Source organism: Heterocephalus glaber, unplaced genomic scaffold, assembly GCF_053883595.1.
Source record: "Heterocephalus glaber isolate CG9 unplaced genomic scaffold, H.glaber_assembly_v1.0 deba00001428, whole genome shotgun sequence".
Taxonomy (NCBI): domain Eukaryota; kingdom Metazoa; phylum Chordata; class Mammalia; order Rodentia; family Bathyergidae; genus Heterocephalus; species Heterocephalus glaber.
Window position 1 is genome coordinate 21,826,960 of NW_028258293.1, and position 16,959 is coordinate 21,843,918.

General features: G+C 44.9%; 1 protein-coding gene across 11 annotated transcripts in view; it reads right to left on the bottom strand.

Annotated features, from left to right (window-relative positions):
- Positions 1 to 16,959, bottom strand: part of Tub (TUB bipartite transcription factor) — an 87,713-nt gene that overhangs the window by 56,045 nt on the left and 14,709 nt on the right. For 7 of the 11 annotated variants that reach the window (XR_002397158.2, XM_087211754.1, XM_021263743.2 and 4 more), the window contains exons 2-4: positions 14,783 to 14,888; positions 11,939 to 12,023; positions 11,336 to 11,383 (exon numbers count right to left, since the gene is read on the bottom strand). The exons of the other annotated variants lie outside the window; for them this stretch is intronic. Coding sequence is in view for 6 of the 7 variants with exons in the window: in XM_087211754.1 (XP_087067880.1) it covers positions 11,336 to 11,383; positions 11,939 to 12,023; positions 14,783 to 14,810 (161 nt within the window). In the remaining variant the exon portion in view is untranslated. The remainder of the gene's footprint in view (positions 1 to 11,335; positions 11,384 to 11,938; positions 12,024 to 14,782; positions 14,889 to 16,959) is intronic. 11 annotated transcript variants of the gene reach the window in all.

Below are 16,959 nucleotides of genomic sequence, written 5' to 3' on the forward strand. Positions count from 1 at the left end.
TCCATGTGTGCCCCTAAAGATGTGTGTGAGAATGTCCATAGCAACACCAGTCATAATTGCCAAATACATTAAACTTTCCAAATGTCCATCAATAGTAGAATGGATACACAAGTTGTACTGTGGCCACAAAATTGAACACTATAGAATAACAATAAATGAGCTACGGTACTACCACATGCCTAACACAGATGAGTCTGACAAATTATGGTATTGAGCAAAATTAGTCACATTCAGAGTAGATAATAAATTATTCCATTTATAAGAGTGTCAAACAGGCAAAATTAATTTTTATGATGTCAGGAGTCAGGATAACTATCATGGGACAGTACATTTTCCAGAACAGGGCTCAAAGGGGGTTGCTTTATAAGGTACTGGCAATGTTGTAATTCTTGGTAAGGGAAATGTGAACACAACTGTGTTCATCTGAGAAAATTCATTGTAAATTGTATACTTTTAATTTTTGCATTTTAATGAACACTAAATATAATGCAATAAGTAGTTTTAAATGGAAATTAATTAAAATGTCAATAAGAGTTACCTCTGGGTATTGAGATTATAGGTAATGTTATCTCTCTGCCTTATTTTATATATTTCAAATTTACTGTAACGAATGTGTATTTTTAAAAGAATGTAATGTTATTTTAACACATACACACACACACTCCCTACATGATGCATGATGCGACAATGGTTCTTAAAAGTGCTGTGAAGTTGGCCTGAGCAAGGGGACCCCACTTGTTTTCCTGAGGAATATCTATTGTCTCTCTTCTGGTCTTGGAACAGTAGTATTCGAATCTATTTGGACATCAGAATCATCTATGGAGCTTTTAAAAATCCCACTCCCAGTGATTCAGATTTGGTTGGTCTTGGATGGGTTCCAATATGGCACCTTCAAGTTCTAAAATACTAGAACTCACACCACAGGGTCAGAACTGTTGAAGTTTTAGCTCTCCTTACTGTATAGGGTGGGGAAAATCTGCCTGGGGCACTGAAAGTCCTCTTTGGGTAGGCCTGGGAAATAAGGACTAAGGTCTAGGGTCTGGGAGCTTCCTAGGAGAACAAGAGCTTTGGGATACAAGGCAATCCTGCTTCAGTGAGACCACTGGAGAGAGTGGGAGACAAAGCCCTTAAAACCACAGATGTGCAGTCAAATAGACCTGGGCTCAAATCCTGCTCTGTGGTAAGCTCTATGAATTTGAGGCTATCTCTCTGACCTTAACTACACCCAAGGAATTCACGGGGAGTCTAACACCTTTTTCACAAAATTATAAATATTAAATAAGCCAATGTGTGTAAATCATTTAATATTGAGCCCGGTATGTAGTATATCACAATGATACTACATCTAAGTATTATTACACTTCATTACATAAATTTAATATTCCATAGAATTATATAACATCACATATATATGAGCGAGAGATATTAGTTGACAGCCTGAGGACACAGAGGACACAACAATGAAAAAGACAGACATGGTGCTGCCTTCGTGGAGTCTGCAATCAAATTACACTGTATAAATAATTTTTAAATGGATAACAAATGGTACCTTTCCTGGCAGAGTTATAGTGCATGGTGGCCCATCCCCAAATATGAAAACCCTTCATCATATCCTACTCTAAAGCCTCTTTTCAATAAGAATTCTCTGTGATATGCTAGGCTTCATGTGGAAGTTTCAGGGTGACACGCAGGAGATGGCTCTACTAAGAAGCCAAAGCATAGCCATCCAAGGACCCTCCCTGGGGGCCAGGTTCCACACATGCCTGGATGCTTTGGCAGGGCTCCCTCTGAAGCAGGAGGTACAAATGCAGCAACAGAAAGGCTCACGTACCTGTATCCCCTGTGCAGAAGAACAAAGAGGCAGACAAACCCTGATGCCCACTACTGCTCAGCTCTGGGAGGAAGGTCCTGCTGCCTGAGCCTTTCTGCTATAGCCCTGAGAGCCATAGGGACACTCATGCCACTGGAGGGCAACTGACCTTGGATCTCCTTGTTTCTACCAGGCTTCTATACTTAGCTTTCACTCATTCAGTATATGAGCTCCCACTCTGTGCTTGGCCTTCCACTAAGGATAACAGTCAAGCAGGGACAATGGGCTTGGCCTCAAGAGAGGTCACAACTCAGAAGTAGCTGCACACAATCCATTGTTACAGTAAATACACTAATACCTGTGATACAGGCACTGTGTATGATTGAGGACATCTAAGTAAGGTTCCTGGAAGAAGTGATACCAAGTCCTGAAGGATAACGAGCAGTCAGTCTACCAGGAAAGACAGGGAAGGACTCTGCATATGGAGGGAGCCATGAGAAAATCCCAGAAATGGAAAAGAGCACATGAGGTTGGGAGACAGGTGCAGGTGACAGTAGGGAGAGGCAGGACAAGAGAACACTGGCGAACACACCAGCAGCAGACACTAAAGAGCCTTTGTCTTCATGAAGAATGCTGATTTCTACAGTAAAGCTTTGGAGAAGTCACTGAAAATGTTAAGGGGGTGATATGATGATACCTGTGCTCTGGAAACATAACTGACTTCACCATGGCCAGTGGGTTGGAGTAAGATAGGACTAGAGGCAAAGAGGCAGTTTGTAGCCTTCTATGTAGTAATTTAGATTAAAGAGGCTGGGGATTTAGCTCAGTGGTTCTGGTGCCTGCCTCACATGCGGAAGGACCTAAGTTTGATCCCTGGTGCCAAAAAAAAAAAAGGAAAAAAAAATAGATTAAAGATGGTGAGCTGGGCATGGTGGTGCACACCTATAGTCTCAGCACTCAGGAGGCTGAGGCAGGAGGATCACCATGAGGTCCAGGCCCACCTGGGCTACACAGTTAGTCCAAGGCCAGCCTGAAATATATAGCGAGACTCTGTCTCAAACAAAACAAAACAAAACATGGTGAAGGCCTAAAGTTATCTGGAGACCAAAGAGAGGTACAGAAAAGAGGGTGGGAAGGAAGCCAGAAAGGCAGACAGGAAGGCAGGTGCAGATGTGAGAATAATTCTTAATTTGCGGGGTCTCTGCTAACTCCAGGTAGTTAGTGGTAGAAGTGAAATGAGTTATAGGACACTCAATTCAATTCAGAGAGCTGTTGAATTGGTTTGATATTAGAAGTGTTGCGAGTAAAAACAATACAAGTAGAAATATACCTAAAAGTGATATAGATGATAAAGTTAGTGGACAAAATGCAGAAAGAACTATTATACATTTACTGTAGGTGGTTGGCATGGAGGCACATGCCTATAATCCCAGCAGTTGGGAGGCTGAGGCAGGAGGATCACTGCAAGTTCAAGGCTAGCCTGGGCTACATAGCAAGTTCAAGGCCAGTCTGGATGACACATCAAGACCCTGTCTCAAAAAAAAAAAAAGGAAAAAGACTCAGTGGTTTAGCTGCCTGCCTGGCAAGCACAATGTCTCGAGTTCAATCCCCAGTACCAAAAAAAGAAAGAAAAAGAAAAAAATTTACTCCAAGTAAAGAAAGTAGAGGAAAGGCCAGGGATTTAGTTCAGTGGTTCCACTGCCTGCCTCGCAAGCACAAGGTCCCAAGTTCGATCCCCGGCACCAAAAATATATAAATAAATAAATTAAAAGCCTTAAAAAAAAAGAAATAAAGTAGAGGAAAACATGAACATGAAGAAGAGAGAATGGTAGCTCCAATCAAACTTCTAGAGCTGGAAAACAACAATATCTATAGCAAAAATTATACTGCATGCAAGCAGACACTACAAAGAAAAGATTCATGAATTCAAAGCTACAGGTAGAAATATTTCAAAATAAAGCACACAGAGGAAAAAAATACCAAAAAGAAAACCCTTCAAAATATCAGCAAACTATAGAACACTATCATGCAATCTACATACATGTGATCAGAGTTCCAGAAAAAAATGAAGAAGGAAAGTAAAAAAAATTTTTTAAATGATACATCAATCATATCTTTTCAAAATAGATAAAAATTATAAACTCACAGACCTAAGAAAACTAAAAAAGACTTCAAACAAAGAAAAATGAAGAATAAGACACCTCATAATCAAACTGTTGAAAAGCAGTAGTAAAGAGAAAATCATAAAAGTAGACAGAAAAGCAGGGACAAAACAGACATTACAAAAAGAAGAACAAAGGAAAGAACAACTATACAATTCTCACCCGAAACAATGCAAATCAGAAGAAAGTATGGAAAGAAAAAAGGGCCACCAATTTTAGTTCAATATATGACCAAAGTATGTTTTAAAAATGAAGGCAGAATAAAGACCATTTCATACAAAGAGTCTTAATTACCACTATAAATGTTAAAGTAAATCTTTGAAGAAAGAGGAAAATAATATTAGATGATAATTTGAATATATATAAGAACACCGGAAATGATAAATATAAAAGTATCTGTAAAATATTTTATTCCTCAATAAAAAAATTCAGAACCTTCAAAATTATACACTCAACTGATTGGGATTTATTCCAGGAATGTAAAGCTGACTTATCCTCCAATTAATAGGATACATAATATTGAATAAAGGACAAAAAGCACATAATCATCTCAACAGATGCAGAAAAATCATTTGACAAAATTAAATACCTTTTCACGATAAAAAAAAAAAAATCAACAACACTCAACAAATGAGGAACAGGAGAGAATTTCCTCAACCTGAAAAGGAAAATCTGTGAAAAGCCCAAAAGTACCATCATATTAAAGATGAAAGACCAAATGAATTTCCTCCTAAGATCAAGACAAATCTATTTACTATTATATTGGAGGTTCTAGCTAAGATGCTTAAGCAAGAAAGTGAAATAAAAGGCACCCAGATCAGAGAGGAAAAAGTAAAACTATTTCCATTTTTAGATGATATGATACTGTTTTAAAGAAAATCTGAAGTATCCACTAAAAACTATTAGAACTAATGAACAAACTCAGCAAGTTTGGAGACCACAAGATCAACATACAAATCAGTTATACCCTTATGTACTTTCAATGAACAATTTAAAAATAAAATTGAAAATACAATTTAACTTAAAGAACATCCAAAAGAATAAAATGCTGAGGAATAAATTTTTTAAAAGATGTACAGGACTTTTCACTACAAACTTCTTTGAAAGAAATTAAATAAGTTGTAAATAAATAAAAAGGCAGCCTCTATTTATAGATCAAACACTAAATATTGTTAAGAAGGCAACATTCCCCAAACTGATATACAGATTGACTGCAATCCCCATCAGAAAATCAGCTGGCTTCTTACAGAAATTGACAAGCTGATCCTCAATTCATTTAGGAAAAATCGAGGGACCCAGAATAGCCAAAACAATCTTGAAAAGGAACAAAGTTAAAGAACTTACATTTCCTGATTTTAAAACTCACTGCAAAGCTACAGTAATCAAAGCAGGATGGTGTTGTTGTAAAGACAGATAGATAGATCAATGCAACTGAATTGAGAGCCCAGAATAAACTCACATTTATGGTTGACTGATTTTCAGCAGGATGACAAGACCATTCAATGGGGGAAAGAATAGTCTTTTCAACAAATAGTGCTACAACAACGGAATACCCACATGCAAAAGAATGAGCTGGGACCCTGCTATAGTTTGGATGCTGAATGTCACCCAAAGGTCCATATATTAAAGGCTTGGTTCCCAGGTTAGCGCTATTAGGAGATCCTGTGGACCCTTAGAAAATGGTGTCTTGTTGGAGGTCACTGGGGGTGCACCTTTAAAAGAGACTGTGGAATTCCAGGCTCTTCTTCTTCCTCCCTTTTGCTTCCTGATTCATGAGGTGAGCAGTTTGCTTCATCAAATGCTAACCACCACTGCTACCTGTCACATGCATCGAGACCCAAAGCAATGGGTCCACCAGATCTTGGACTGGAACCTCCAAAAATGTAGGCCAAAACAAATCTTGTCTCTTTACAAGTTAACTGTTTCCAGTATTTCATTGTAGTGATGGAAGGCTGACTAGCACAGACCCCTAACTCACCTCAATACAAAAATAAACTCAAAATGAACGGAGGACCTAGCTAAACATAAAAGCTGAAACAATACAAGTCTTAGAAGAAAATACAGGGATAAATTTTTGTGACTTGGACTGAGCAATGATTTCTTCCATATGACGTCAAACGCACAAGCAACAAAAGAAAAAATAGGTAAGTTAAACTTCATAAAAATTTAAAACTTTTGTGTTGCAAAGAACACCATCAAGAAAGTGAAGACATAATAAATGTAACCATTATGTACTGCAAATATGTACTAATAAAAAAAATAAAACAAGAAAGTGGAGACAATCCTCAGAATGGACAAAATATTGAAAATAGTATATTTGATAAAGGTCATATCTAAAAATATATAAAGAATGCTTGCAACTGAGTAAAAAGGCAAATAACCCAATTAAAAATGGGCAAAGGATTGGAATAGACATTATTATAAAGAAGATATACAAATGGTCTATAAGTACATCATTAGCTATAAGGGAAGTTTAAATCAAAACCACCATGAAATACCACTTCTCACTACGGCACCTATAATTCAAACTACATATAAGTAATGACAAAATAGGCAAGGAATACAGGGAAAATGGAATCCTCATACACTACTGTTGGGATATAAAACGTTACAGACACTTAGGAAAATAGTCTGGCAATTCTTCAGAAGGTTGAACACAGATCCTAGGCATATACCCAAGAGAAATGAAAACATATGTCCACATGAAAACCTGAACACAAATATTCATAGCAGCATTATTTATAATAGCTAAAGAAATACCCAAATGTTCAGCAATTAATGTATGGATAAACAAAATGTGGTAACCCACACAATAGAATATGCATTCAGCCACACAAAAAAATGAAGTATGGATGCATTTTACAATATGGATATATCTTGAAAACATTTTACTAAGGAAAGAAATAGTCACGAGACATACATATTATGTGATTTCATTTATATGAAATGTCCAGAACAGGCAAATCTACAAAGACAGAAAGCAGATTAGCAGTTCCCTAAGGCTGGGGACTGGTAGGAGAAAGGGGAAAATGCTAATGTATATTGGTTTTTAGACGGAAGGGAAGTAATGGAAATGTTCAAAAACTGACTCCAATGATGGTCAGATAACTTCAAACTACAGAATTGTATACCGTATATAGATACCTGTATGGTATATGAACTTCCCCTCAATAGAGGTGTTATTTTTTGAAAAGATAAATGACTGTTTAAATCTAAAATTATAAAAATGTATTCCTGAGTTTATGTCATAGGTAGAAGCAAAACGTATGACAGTAAAAGCTCCAAGTGGGAATGGAATTATTGCTGTAAGGGTGTTATGATATTCATAATGATATTACATGAAAGGCTATGTAAATTGAAGATATATATTATAAACTTTAGAGCAACCACTAAAGACACAAACACACAGAAACATAAAAAGATACAGCTAATAAAAATAAAAGATAAAATAGAATCATAAAAAAACAACTAATCCTAGGGCTGGGGTAGAAATCAGTGGTAGGGCACTTGGCTGGTAAACACAAGGCTCAATTCCTAGCACCACACACACAAAAAGGAAAACCTAATCCTAAAGAAAGCAAAGGAAAAAAGGAACAAAGAACAGGGAGGACAAATGGAATACATATAGCATATAATAGATGTAAACCCCATCACCTTGATAATAAGGGTAAATACCTTGGTCTGAACATTCCAATTAATAGCCAATTTATCAACATAGATAAAATTATACAATTATATGCTATCTAAAAGAAAACCACTTCAAATATAAAGCCAGTGAGATTAAAAGTAAAAGAATGGAAAGAGATATGCCATGCAAACACTAATCAACAGAAAGCCAGAGCAACTGTATGAATAGCAGACCAAGTAGACTTCAAAAAATATTACCAAGACTAAAGAAAGACATTTTACTCTGGGAGGCAGAGGCAGGAGGATCCCAAGGTCCAGCCCAGCATGGGCAATGTAGTGACAAGTGAGACTCAGTCTTGAAATAAAAAATGTTAAAAGGACTGTGGCTATAGCTCAGTGAGAAGGCCCTGGGTTCAAAGCTCAGTACTACAAAAAAAGATAAAGAAAAGGACACCTGCCTTGAAAGTGCAAGGTCCCAAGTTCGATCCCCGGTACCAAAAAAAAAAGAAAGAAAGAAAAGGACATTTCATATTGATGAAAGGGAGAATTCTTTGCAAACTTAAATCTTAAATATTCATGACCTAAGAATGAAACTTCAATACACAGGAAGGAAAAACAGATTGAACTGAAAAATAAAGACTAAGGGGAAAGGGCTAGGGAGCAGCTCTAGTCTTCAGCTCAGAGATGGAATTATAAGCCATGGTCACCAACAAGATCACTGGAAATCAGGGTAAGGGAGAAAAGAGGCCAGGACACAAGGAGACATTTTCAAGCAAAAGACAGAAATAATCATCAGAACAGTACACAGCAAACAAGGAGAGCGTGGGTCACAGAAGGCTGAGGAAGAGTGAAAAGCACAATGTGCTCCCTCTGTCAAATGCTGCTGGGAGGTAAAGCGGGAACTGAAAGGCTTCTGCTGCATTTATAATACGAGTCCCTGGCATGAGCTGGGTGGGTGGTGAAGCAGGAGCGGAAGTCCGCTGTAGAGGACTGAGGACTCAGCAGGAGGTGAGGAAGTGGAGCTGGCAGACACTGACTTTGATCTTAGCTGTTGGAGCATGACAGAGTGAGGGGAGATTGTGAAGTCGAAGGATTCTGGGTTGTTTTTTTAACTAGGTTACAGTTGAGGGGCCAGTAGAGGAGGGGCACTGAAGATCCACAGGAAGAAAGGATAAGCAAAGAGTGAGGCTCCTGGAGGTGGAGGAAAGGTTATCAGATCCCTGGGGAAGAGGCTACCTGGAACAGGGCCACCTGTCTCTCAGGTGATGGGCGCCAGAGGCATGAATGCAGGTAAGCTTGGAGCCCAGGGCAGAGATGAAAGAAATTTTTCCTGACGAGTTCTCTTTTCTCTGCAGAGTCAGAGTCAAGGCTGACTTGCTGAGAATACACATGGGAGCTGTGGTGTAGGGAAGCAGAGGGTTCTAAGGGAGAGCTTTGAAATCACTGTGGGGGAACTGGAGTAGCCTCAGCAGGCAGGGACTCGGGTGAGGCTGTGGATATCAATACGGCTGGTGTCAGTTCACTAGGGGATCCGCATTCTCCTTTAGAGAGGGCAGGCAGTTAACAAGTCCTAAGTTTGGGGTGGGCCAGGTGGCAAAAGGTAAGCAGCTGCAGTGACACACTGCAGGGTCCAGGCAGGGAAGGAACACGAGCTGAGTCAGAAGAAGGAGAAAAACTAGGAGTTCAGAGCCTAAAAGTCTCCATGACCAGACACTGTCAGTGAGGGAGATAAAACCCATAACGAGAGACAAAGAGATTAAGATTTCAGAAGTGGAACAGTTTCAAATGATGACAAGATGCCAGTAAGGGGTAGGTGACATAGAGGTGACATTCAACAAACTGAAGACAAAAAGAAACTCAGAGATTGGGGTGTGAGGCACTATCCTCATGGACACCTAAGCTCCCAGTATGATGGTAAAACCTAGGAGGAAACACCATGACCCAAGAGCCAGGGTTCTCTTGCTCTCCTGAATCCCCAAGTGGCTGGACCTTGTGACTTTGCCATTAAGTATAACTGTTCCCAACCCGCGGAGATTTGACCCTATGATTCAGCCCTCAACCCTGAGTCTCCCTGGTTCCTTACTTCCCCTATGTGCCTGTACGGGACTGGTCACCACAGGTGAAATCTCATGCTTGTTGCCACCCTCTTGAATTATGCAATTTTCCCTGGCACCGAGGGACACTGGAAGAGCCTTTCAACATAGAAGAGCCAGTGTGGTGCTGGGGGCTCCCGGTACAGAGAGGTACCAAATCCCAGAAACCCAGTTTGGCTAGGAATCCCTGCCAGCCAGCCATCAGCTGTAGATATATAGTCCATACTATGCTCAGGGCCTCCATTTACATAAGGCAAGGTCATAGCCAAAGGACCATCACTCCCAGTAAGTCCCTTTGCTCCCCTCTGGAAACCTCCAGATAGGCTTCCTCATCTTCAGTGTGTGGAAAGAACACTGAGCAGATTGCCTGGGTTCTAGGGTTCTAGTTCTGACTCTCCATGAACTTGCAGTGTGACCTTGCCCTGAAGCCTTGGTTGTGCTGGTTAAAGAAGAGGCTGGTTGTGGGATCTCAAAGACATTTGTAGCCTGGACAGCCAATGGGGTGGTAGGTGCAGGAAAAAGACTCATCAGCTCCTATCATTCAAAACACACCAGCAACAGACCTGAAGTCTTCAGGCCTCACTGGTCACCACAGTAGAGGCATCCCTCTGGGCTATCTCCTAGGGCTCCTCCCTCTCCCCTGTGGGTAAGCCTGGGAACCAGGTTCAAACCATATACTCCACCACCCCACTCTCTTCCTGGGACTTGCTTTAGGCTAAAAAGTCAACTTGGTCTGAGACTGTGTGAGAAAAAGGAGCAGCTTGGGAGGCCTCTGCTCTGGGGCCATACCTGAGACCCACAGTTCTCCACAAAGCTTTCTTTTTATGGAACAATTATCACAAATCAGTGTCCCAGGATCGATATCCATAAGGGGGCAAATCAGAATCCCAGAAGGCCCATTTCTCTGGTCCTTTTGAAGAGCAGGCAGATTCCCTGGGTGCTGGGTACCGTCAGCAGCTACTCTGCAGCTAGGGAGGGGATTTCATCATCTTTCCTCCTCTGTACTCAGGGCTGAGCAGCCTCCTTCACAGGGTAGCTATTTCTTATCATCCTCTTGGGCTAAGAAATACTTCCTAGGGACCACAAATGAGGGCCTGGTCAGGAGCGCTAGGTAAGGCTCATCTCCTGACTGCAGAAGACAGGCCTGGGGGTGCCAGCCTGGGTCACGGCATAGGCAGCTCTAGGTAGGTGGACAGTGGGGCAGGAGGCTCTAGCACCCCTCAGTGGATCTGGGATATATGTGAAGGATACCTCCCGCCTGGGAAGGACTGGCTGAATCCTAGCATAGGGATGCAAAGAGCCCAGCCCTTTGGGTCTCCTGTCAGCACCATCTGGTGAGAATCAGGTCAAAAGGACCACAGGAGTATCTGAGCAACAAACCAAGCCCACCGAAGCCACTGTAAGTGCAGACACACCCTCCCCTAACCCATGTCCCCATGTCGCTCTCTCTCTCTCTCTCACACACACACACACACACACACGCACACGCGTGCGCGCACACAGGCACACATGCACACACACACATGCACCAACACAAATGATGAGGTCCACAGCTACCAAGCTACCCGCACCCCACCCCTCCCTGTGGTCTCCTGTGGGTGGCCTTCCCCAGGGCAGCACTCCCTCCTCTCCCGCCAGCTCACCCAGCGATCTCCCTTCCTTCCTTCCAGTACTTCCTCCTGCTTGAGCTCCTAGGAGGAAAAAAAGCCGTGACTCTCCACACCCTTGCTGCCTCATCTCATCCCCACCTGTTGCCCAGCCAGGCCTCGGTCACTCAGGGACTTCAGTGCCTTTGTCTTAGCCATCTGAGGAGGTAAGCTAAGCTATGGAGCAGGGCAAAGGGACTTTCCCAGGGTGCCCACACTGTGGGGGCGGGGGGGGCTGTACAGCATGCAGGTGCAGGACAGAAGAAGGGCAGCAGTGGCTGGGCTGGGGGAATGGATCATAGGCGTGGTAGGGGCAGGCAGAGGCTCGAAGGAGGAGCCACTAGAAGAGGCGGAGGGCAGGAGTGTAGTGGAAGATCACCCTGAGGTCTGGGCAGATCAGGTAATAAGGCCTCCCCATTACCTATCTAGAACCCAAGGGGCTTGAGGGGGAGGCTGGGGGACCCCATGTGGTGAGAGGGGAGCAGCAGTAGGAAGAAGGGGAGGCTGTGGAACAGGACAGGGTGAGGCCAATGAGGGTGATGGATGGAGGCGACACAGGGGTGGGGTCCATGGGCTAAAGCAGGGGTGTTGAGTGCTTACCGATCTCTTCGGTGGCCTCGTTTCAGGGGCCCAGCTTTCCTGTGCTGCTTTGAATGCTGAGATCCCATGGGCCAGGGAGTGCCTCCTGGGAACAAAATCCCTGTCTCGGCAAAAGAGTGCAAACCCAGAAAGAAGGCAAAGGTGTCCTGGCCCCATGGTGCCCAGAGGATGGAGTGAGTTTGGGGGATGGTCTTGCTTCAGGCTGCTCACAAAGACCTGGAGCCTGGTGAAATTCCTTGTATTCAGCTCAGGATGGAAGCCAGCACAAGCCCACTTGGGTGTCTCCCTTCATCACCGTAGCAACAGTCATTCTAACAATTGCTATCACCGATTAACTGGGACATGGCAAACCTGCTGGTCTCATCTCCCTCCCAAATCCTTTAGGACCAGACCAAATCCTCAAGGTCTCAGTTGCCATGCCACACAGGGACTCCCAATTGCTGGTTTCCATGGCAACACAGAGACCATCTGTCCCTGCTTCTGTATGTTACTATGGTAACCCAGGCAGAGTCAAGTGCATCGAGGATAAAGGGCCCATCTGGAGAAACCACAGTCAGAGGACACTGTGACTGCTGTCTTGCTGTCTTGCAGTGCCCAACACTGTGCCTTGTGGAGGCCTATGGGGGAGTGAAAGTTTGCTTCTCTGTCCTCAGCCTCTTGTCTTCTTGCTCCATCTGAAGTGTTACCTGGGTGATCTCAACCCCTCCCGGGGCTTCACTTCCTCCAGCTTTTGTATGGAGAATGCCCAAAGCTTCACGGTGTCAACCCTCCCCTTCACTCTAAACCTTCTGTCTCCTTGCTTTCTGGATACAGTACCCGGGATACCACGTGGCACCTCTCACTGGGCCATGCAGGTACGGACTTCCTGCGAGGCTGACCATTCATTCTACACCCCTGTCTTCAGCACTGACATGAGTCAGCCCTCTGAGGGGCCATCATAGCTGCTTGCTTTGCCCTGCCCACTTGCTTCTGCCAATTCAGACAACTCTGGAACATTTCCGATGTTCTCTAATGAGTATTTCTCAACTCTACCCTCTCTTCCCCCAAACTACTCTGGGTTAGGGCCTCCCTGTCTGGGGCCTGCCACCAGCTTGCTCCTCTCAAATTCATCCTCCACTGGCACCACAGTGCGCTTTCTAGATGCAAATCTGGTGATACCCTCCCTTGACCTGCTTAAGCCCTTCAGAGGCGTCCCACTGCCTCAGCACAGACTCTAAGCTGCTTACCTCTCCTGAGGCTCTTGCCAGCCTCTCCAGCCTAATCCCTGAATGTGACACCTTCTTGTCTCTCCCTTCCCCGCCTCCAGCCCCACTTCTTCCCCTCCTTGGCCATCCTCTGCCAAGCTCTTCTAAATATTACGTCCAAAATTTCCATGAGAACTTGAAGCAATGATTAATTAAAAACCTTGGGATCCAACTTCAAATTTTGAAGGGACAAGTGATATTCAGGTAAAAAACTGGGTCTTGTTGGCCCCATCCTGATTGGACCCTGGAGACCTAGGCCCCTAGTTGGTCAAGAAGACAGATGACGTTTCATAGAGAGACGAACAGCTGGGGGAGGAGAGCGTCAAAGTGAGCCCTTTCTGTCAACTCTCACGATCTCCAGAATAGAGAAGAATCACAGGATATCAGCTGAAACAGCACCTCTCCATACCCCACAATATTGCAGCCTCAAAGGATGGAAGGGTCAGAACCAGTCCGGCCACAGGTCTCCGGTGACTGCACATATATGAACAGCTTCCGGGTGGGGGCTGTATGAGTGCTTGCACCTGGAGTGGGGGAGCTCACCCCTCCATCACTCCTGCTCTCTCAGACATCCGTCCTGCTGCAAGGAGGAACCCTCCATCAGAGTCATTAGGCCTCTCAAATGGATGCTCGGGCCAGCTCTTCTTTGGCTCCTCGCTGGTCCCTTCCTGGCCAAGCTCTCAGGTTTACGGGTTGGTTCACAGGGTTAAACCAGAAGTAAACCAGAAACAAAGGGGGAATTTATCAACTGTGGGTGAAGCCAGCTTCTTCCAAGAAGGACCATCCTCACCTTGAGGCTGCTCTGAGGTTTCTGCCCATGACAGCCTGGAGGAAGATCAGGGAAGGACGGTCAAAGAGAATCACCGACACCCTCAGGGTTGGGCCAGCTGCATCCCTCAGGGCGACACTTTCCTGGGACCCAAAGCTCTGGTGAAGCCAAGCCGGGCAGGTGGTTTTGAAATCTCCTCCTGCCTACTTCCCACATCAGGGTGCTTGGTCTTTCAGAGTGGTCCCTCCACCTCTGCAGCTGGCAAATTCTTCACTTCAAGCCCAAACCCACCTCCCTTTGGTTCTGGTTCTGTCCTTCAAGGCCCCATAGAACAGGACTGCTCAGGCTGTCACAGCACTTTGCATCTGCTCCTTTAATGGGGCACAAACTCCTTTACAGAGGGCACTAGTATCACTGTTTCATAGAAGATGAAGCTGATGCTCAGCAAGGGCAGTGACCAATTCTTATCCTTAGAGGGACAGGATGACCTACTACTGCCAGGCAGGGCGACCAGCTGGCTCTGTAGTGCAGTGGAAGTTCAGAAGGGAGGTCATGGTGTAAAACAGGCAGGACAGAGATGCTTCTGATGTTTGTCACTTGAAACCCTTGGCCCCCAGCATGAGAGACTTCTTAACACACGACAATGCCTCAAGTCCTGGACATGATCTGGCATCTTGGCACCCTTTACACTAACTTTTCTGAAATGTTGTTTATTCTTTAAACAGAGGGAGCGCAGTCATGGGGAGTGGGGGAGGGTGCTTCCGGGAGTCAGGGTGCTTTGCTCACAGACCCGCTCAGCACCACAGGAGTCCTGCCCTGAAGGAGACCTACCCTTTGCAGAAGGCTGGTCAGCAGGCATCCAGGTCTACTTCAGAATTTTACTTCCCTGTCACAACCAGATCAGCACTGTCTTCCTCAGCCACATGCTGTCCTTTCCCTGGGAGGAATTGAGGCAAATGTAATTTTCCCCACCTCCGTACACATCCATCAATGCTCCCTTTCCAATTAGTGTGCTGGGGGCATGGTCCAGTGTGCCTGCACTGCCCTGGCTGGATGTGATTATAACAGTGGAGTAAGACCAGCAAGTTCTGTTCTCCAGTTACCACCACAGTTGCCATGGGAACCTACCAGCGGCTCTCTTTGAGGTGCCTGAAGGCAGAAGCAGGGTCCTGAGAGATGGAGTGAGGGGATGGACACCCCAGGACAGCCATGGATGGGTCCCTGGGTCCCCTGCCACACTGGGTCCCCACTCAGAAAAGAAGCTGAGCCACCTTGCCCAAGGCAGTTGTAGACAGGAATGGTAAAGGTGCCAGGGCTGAGGGCCCATTGGGAAGTGACAGCAGTGGGGCCAGAGCTGTGAGCATGAGAGATATAATGCTTGGATCAAAGTGAATGCCAAAGGCCGGGGATTTAGCTCAGTGGTTCCACCGCTTGTTTCACAAGCGCAAGGACCCGAGTTTGATCCCCGGTACCAAAAAACAAAACAAAACAAAACGAATGCCAAAATGTCCATGATAAACAAGACCAAAATTTTAAGCAAAGACAGGATCCAATGAGGTTGGAATTAGAGTGAGGCCAAATCCTGCAAGTCTAGGGCTACATGGTGTCTTCATTAATGTTTTGGTTTTGTTATAGATGTTTTTGCATTCTTTTTGATTTTTAAAAAAGATTGCATTGGTATGTTATTTTTGTTGATTACTGAGCTTTTGGTAGTCCCTTAAGTTTTGCACTGGAGGTAAATTCTTCTCTTGCCTCTCCCTGCTCTGGGCACTGGAAGGCAGTCAGGAGACACCCCCATGCAGTTGAAAACATGTCATATGACAAGGAGCCAGGACACCAGTTCTTATCTGTCAGCTGCAAGGATTCCTCTTGGCTCCGAGAGAAACAGATTGAGAGTTCACGTGACTGCAACATGAAGACTGCTGTTGGGAAGCACAAGTGCTTAGCAAGCACATGGGCCCCTATACACAGGGTGACAGTGACTCATGAGGTGGCTCCCATCTCCTGCCCTTCCTCGGCTGGCTGCTAGGGGGAGGGGAGGGGAGGGAAGGGAAGGAAAGGGGAGGGGAATGAAGAGGGTGGATAGGGAAGAGGCTGGCAGTTTTGTTCAACCTGGGAGCAGGAATGGCAGATCAGCTGTAATTGCCTGAAGCTGAGAGGCTGCTGATAAATGTTACTAATAATCAACCTTCAGATTTGACACCCAGCTCAGCCTAGGATTACTGTTTTAAATGGAAATCGAACCCAAACCAGTAATTACCCCGGTAAGCTATGCCAGTCTTACTCCGGGAGCTTGTTCTAGGCAGGGAAATGGCACCTGCGTGTCAGTACAAGCTCACAGGGGCAGGGGGAGATTCAGCAAAGGACACCTTCCAGGGGTCACTCTCAAGAGCCCAAGCTGGCCTGGGTTCTGCCGATGCAACGGGACAGTGGGCAGAACTACTCACTCTTCCTAGGACCTGCCTAGGGGAAGGACCCCACTGGCCATCTATAGTGTCAGCAGAGTCCAACCTCAGACCTCACTACCACTGCCCTTCCCCCCTTGGGCCTTGTTCACGCTGGCCCTAGCTGTCAGCAAGAGTTGCTTCGGCAGAAGGGTGGCTGTCCCCGCTCCAACCCCAGGTGTGGCTCTCCAAGCCATGTCTGGGACCCACAGACAGCTAACATGGTTCCCAGTTAGACTGGGAGCCTGAGCTGGGGTCAGGTGAGAAGGGAGCCATAATAGGCCATGGAGCCCATCTCTCTCATCTCTGGTCCCCATTTGCTCCTGGTTTCAGAAAAGGATCAGATAAGCCTGAAACTCTCTGGAAACAAGTAGCAGTCTCTGGCCCTCCCTGTGACTACTCAGTGCTCTGAGAAGGCTGGAACCCACCAGAACCAGGTGAAGAGGGGAAAGGCTGCTCCTGTCCCCGAACTGACCCCTCCTCATGGCACACTTATGCTTTCGACCTCCTCCTGGCTTCCTGCAAGGATAGCTGGGTATTAAAAAGTGCATGCATTAGACAAAC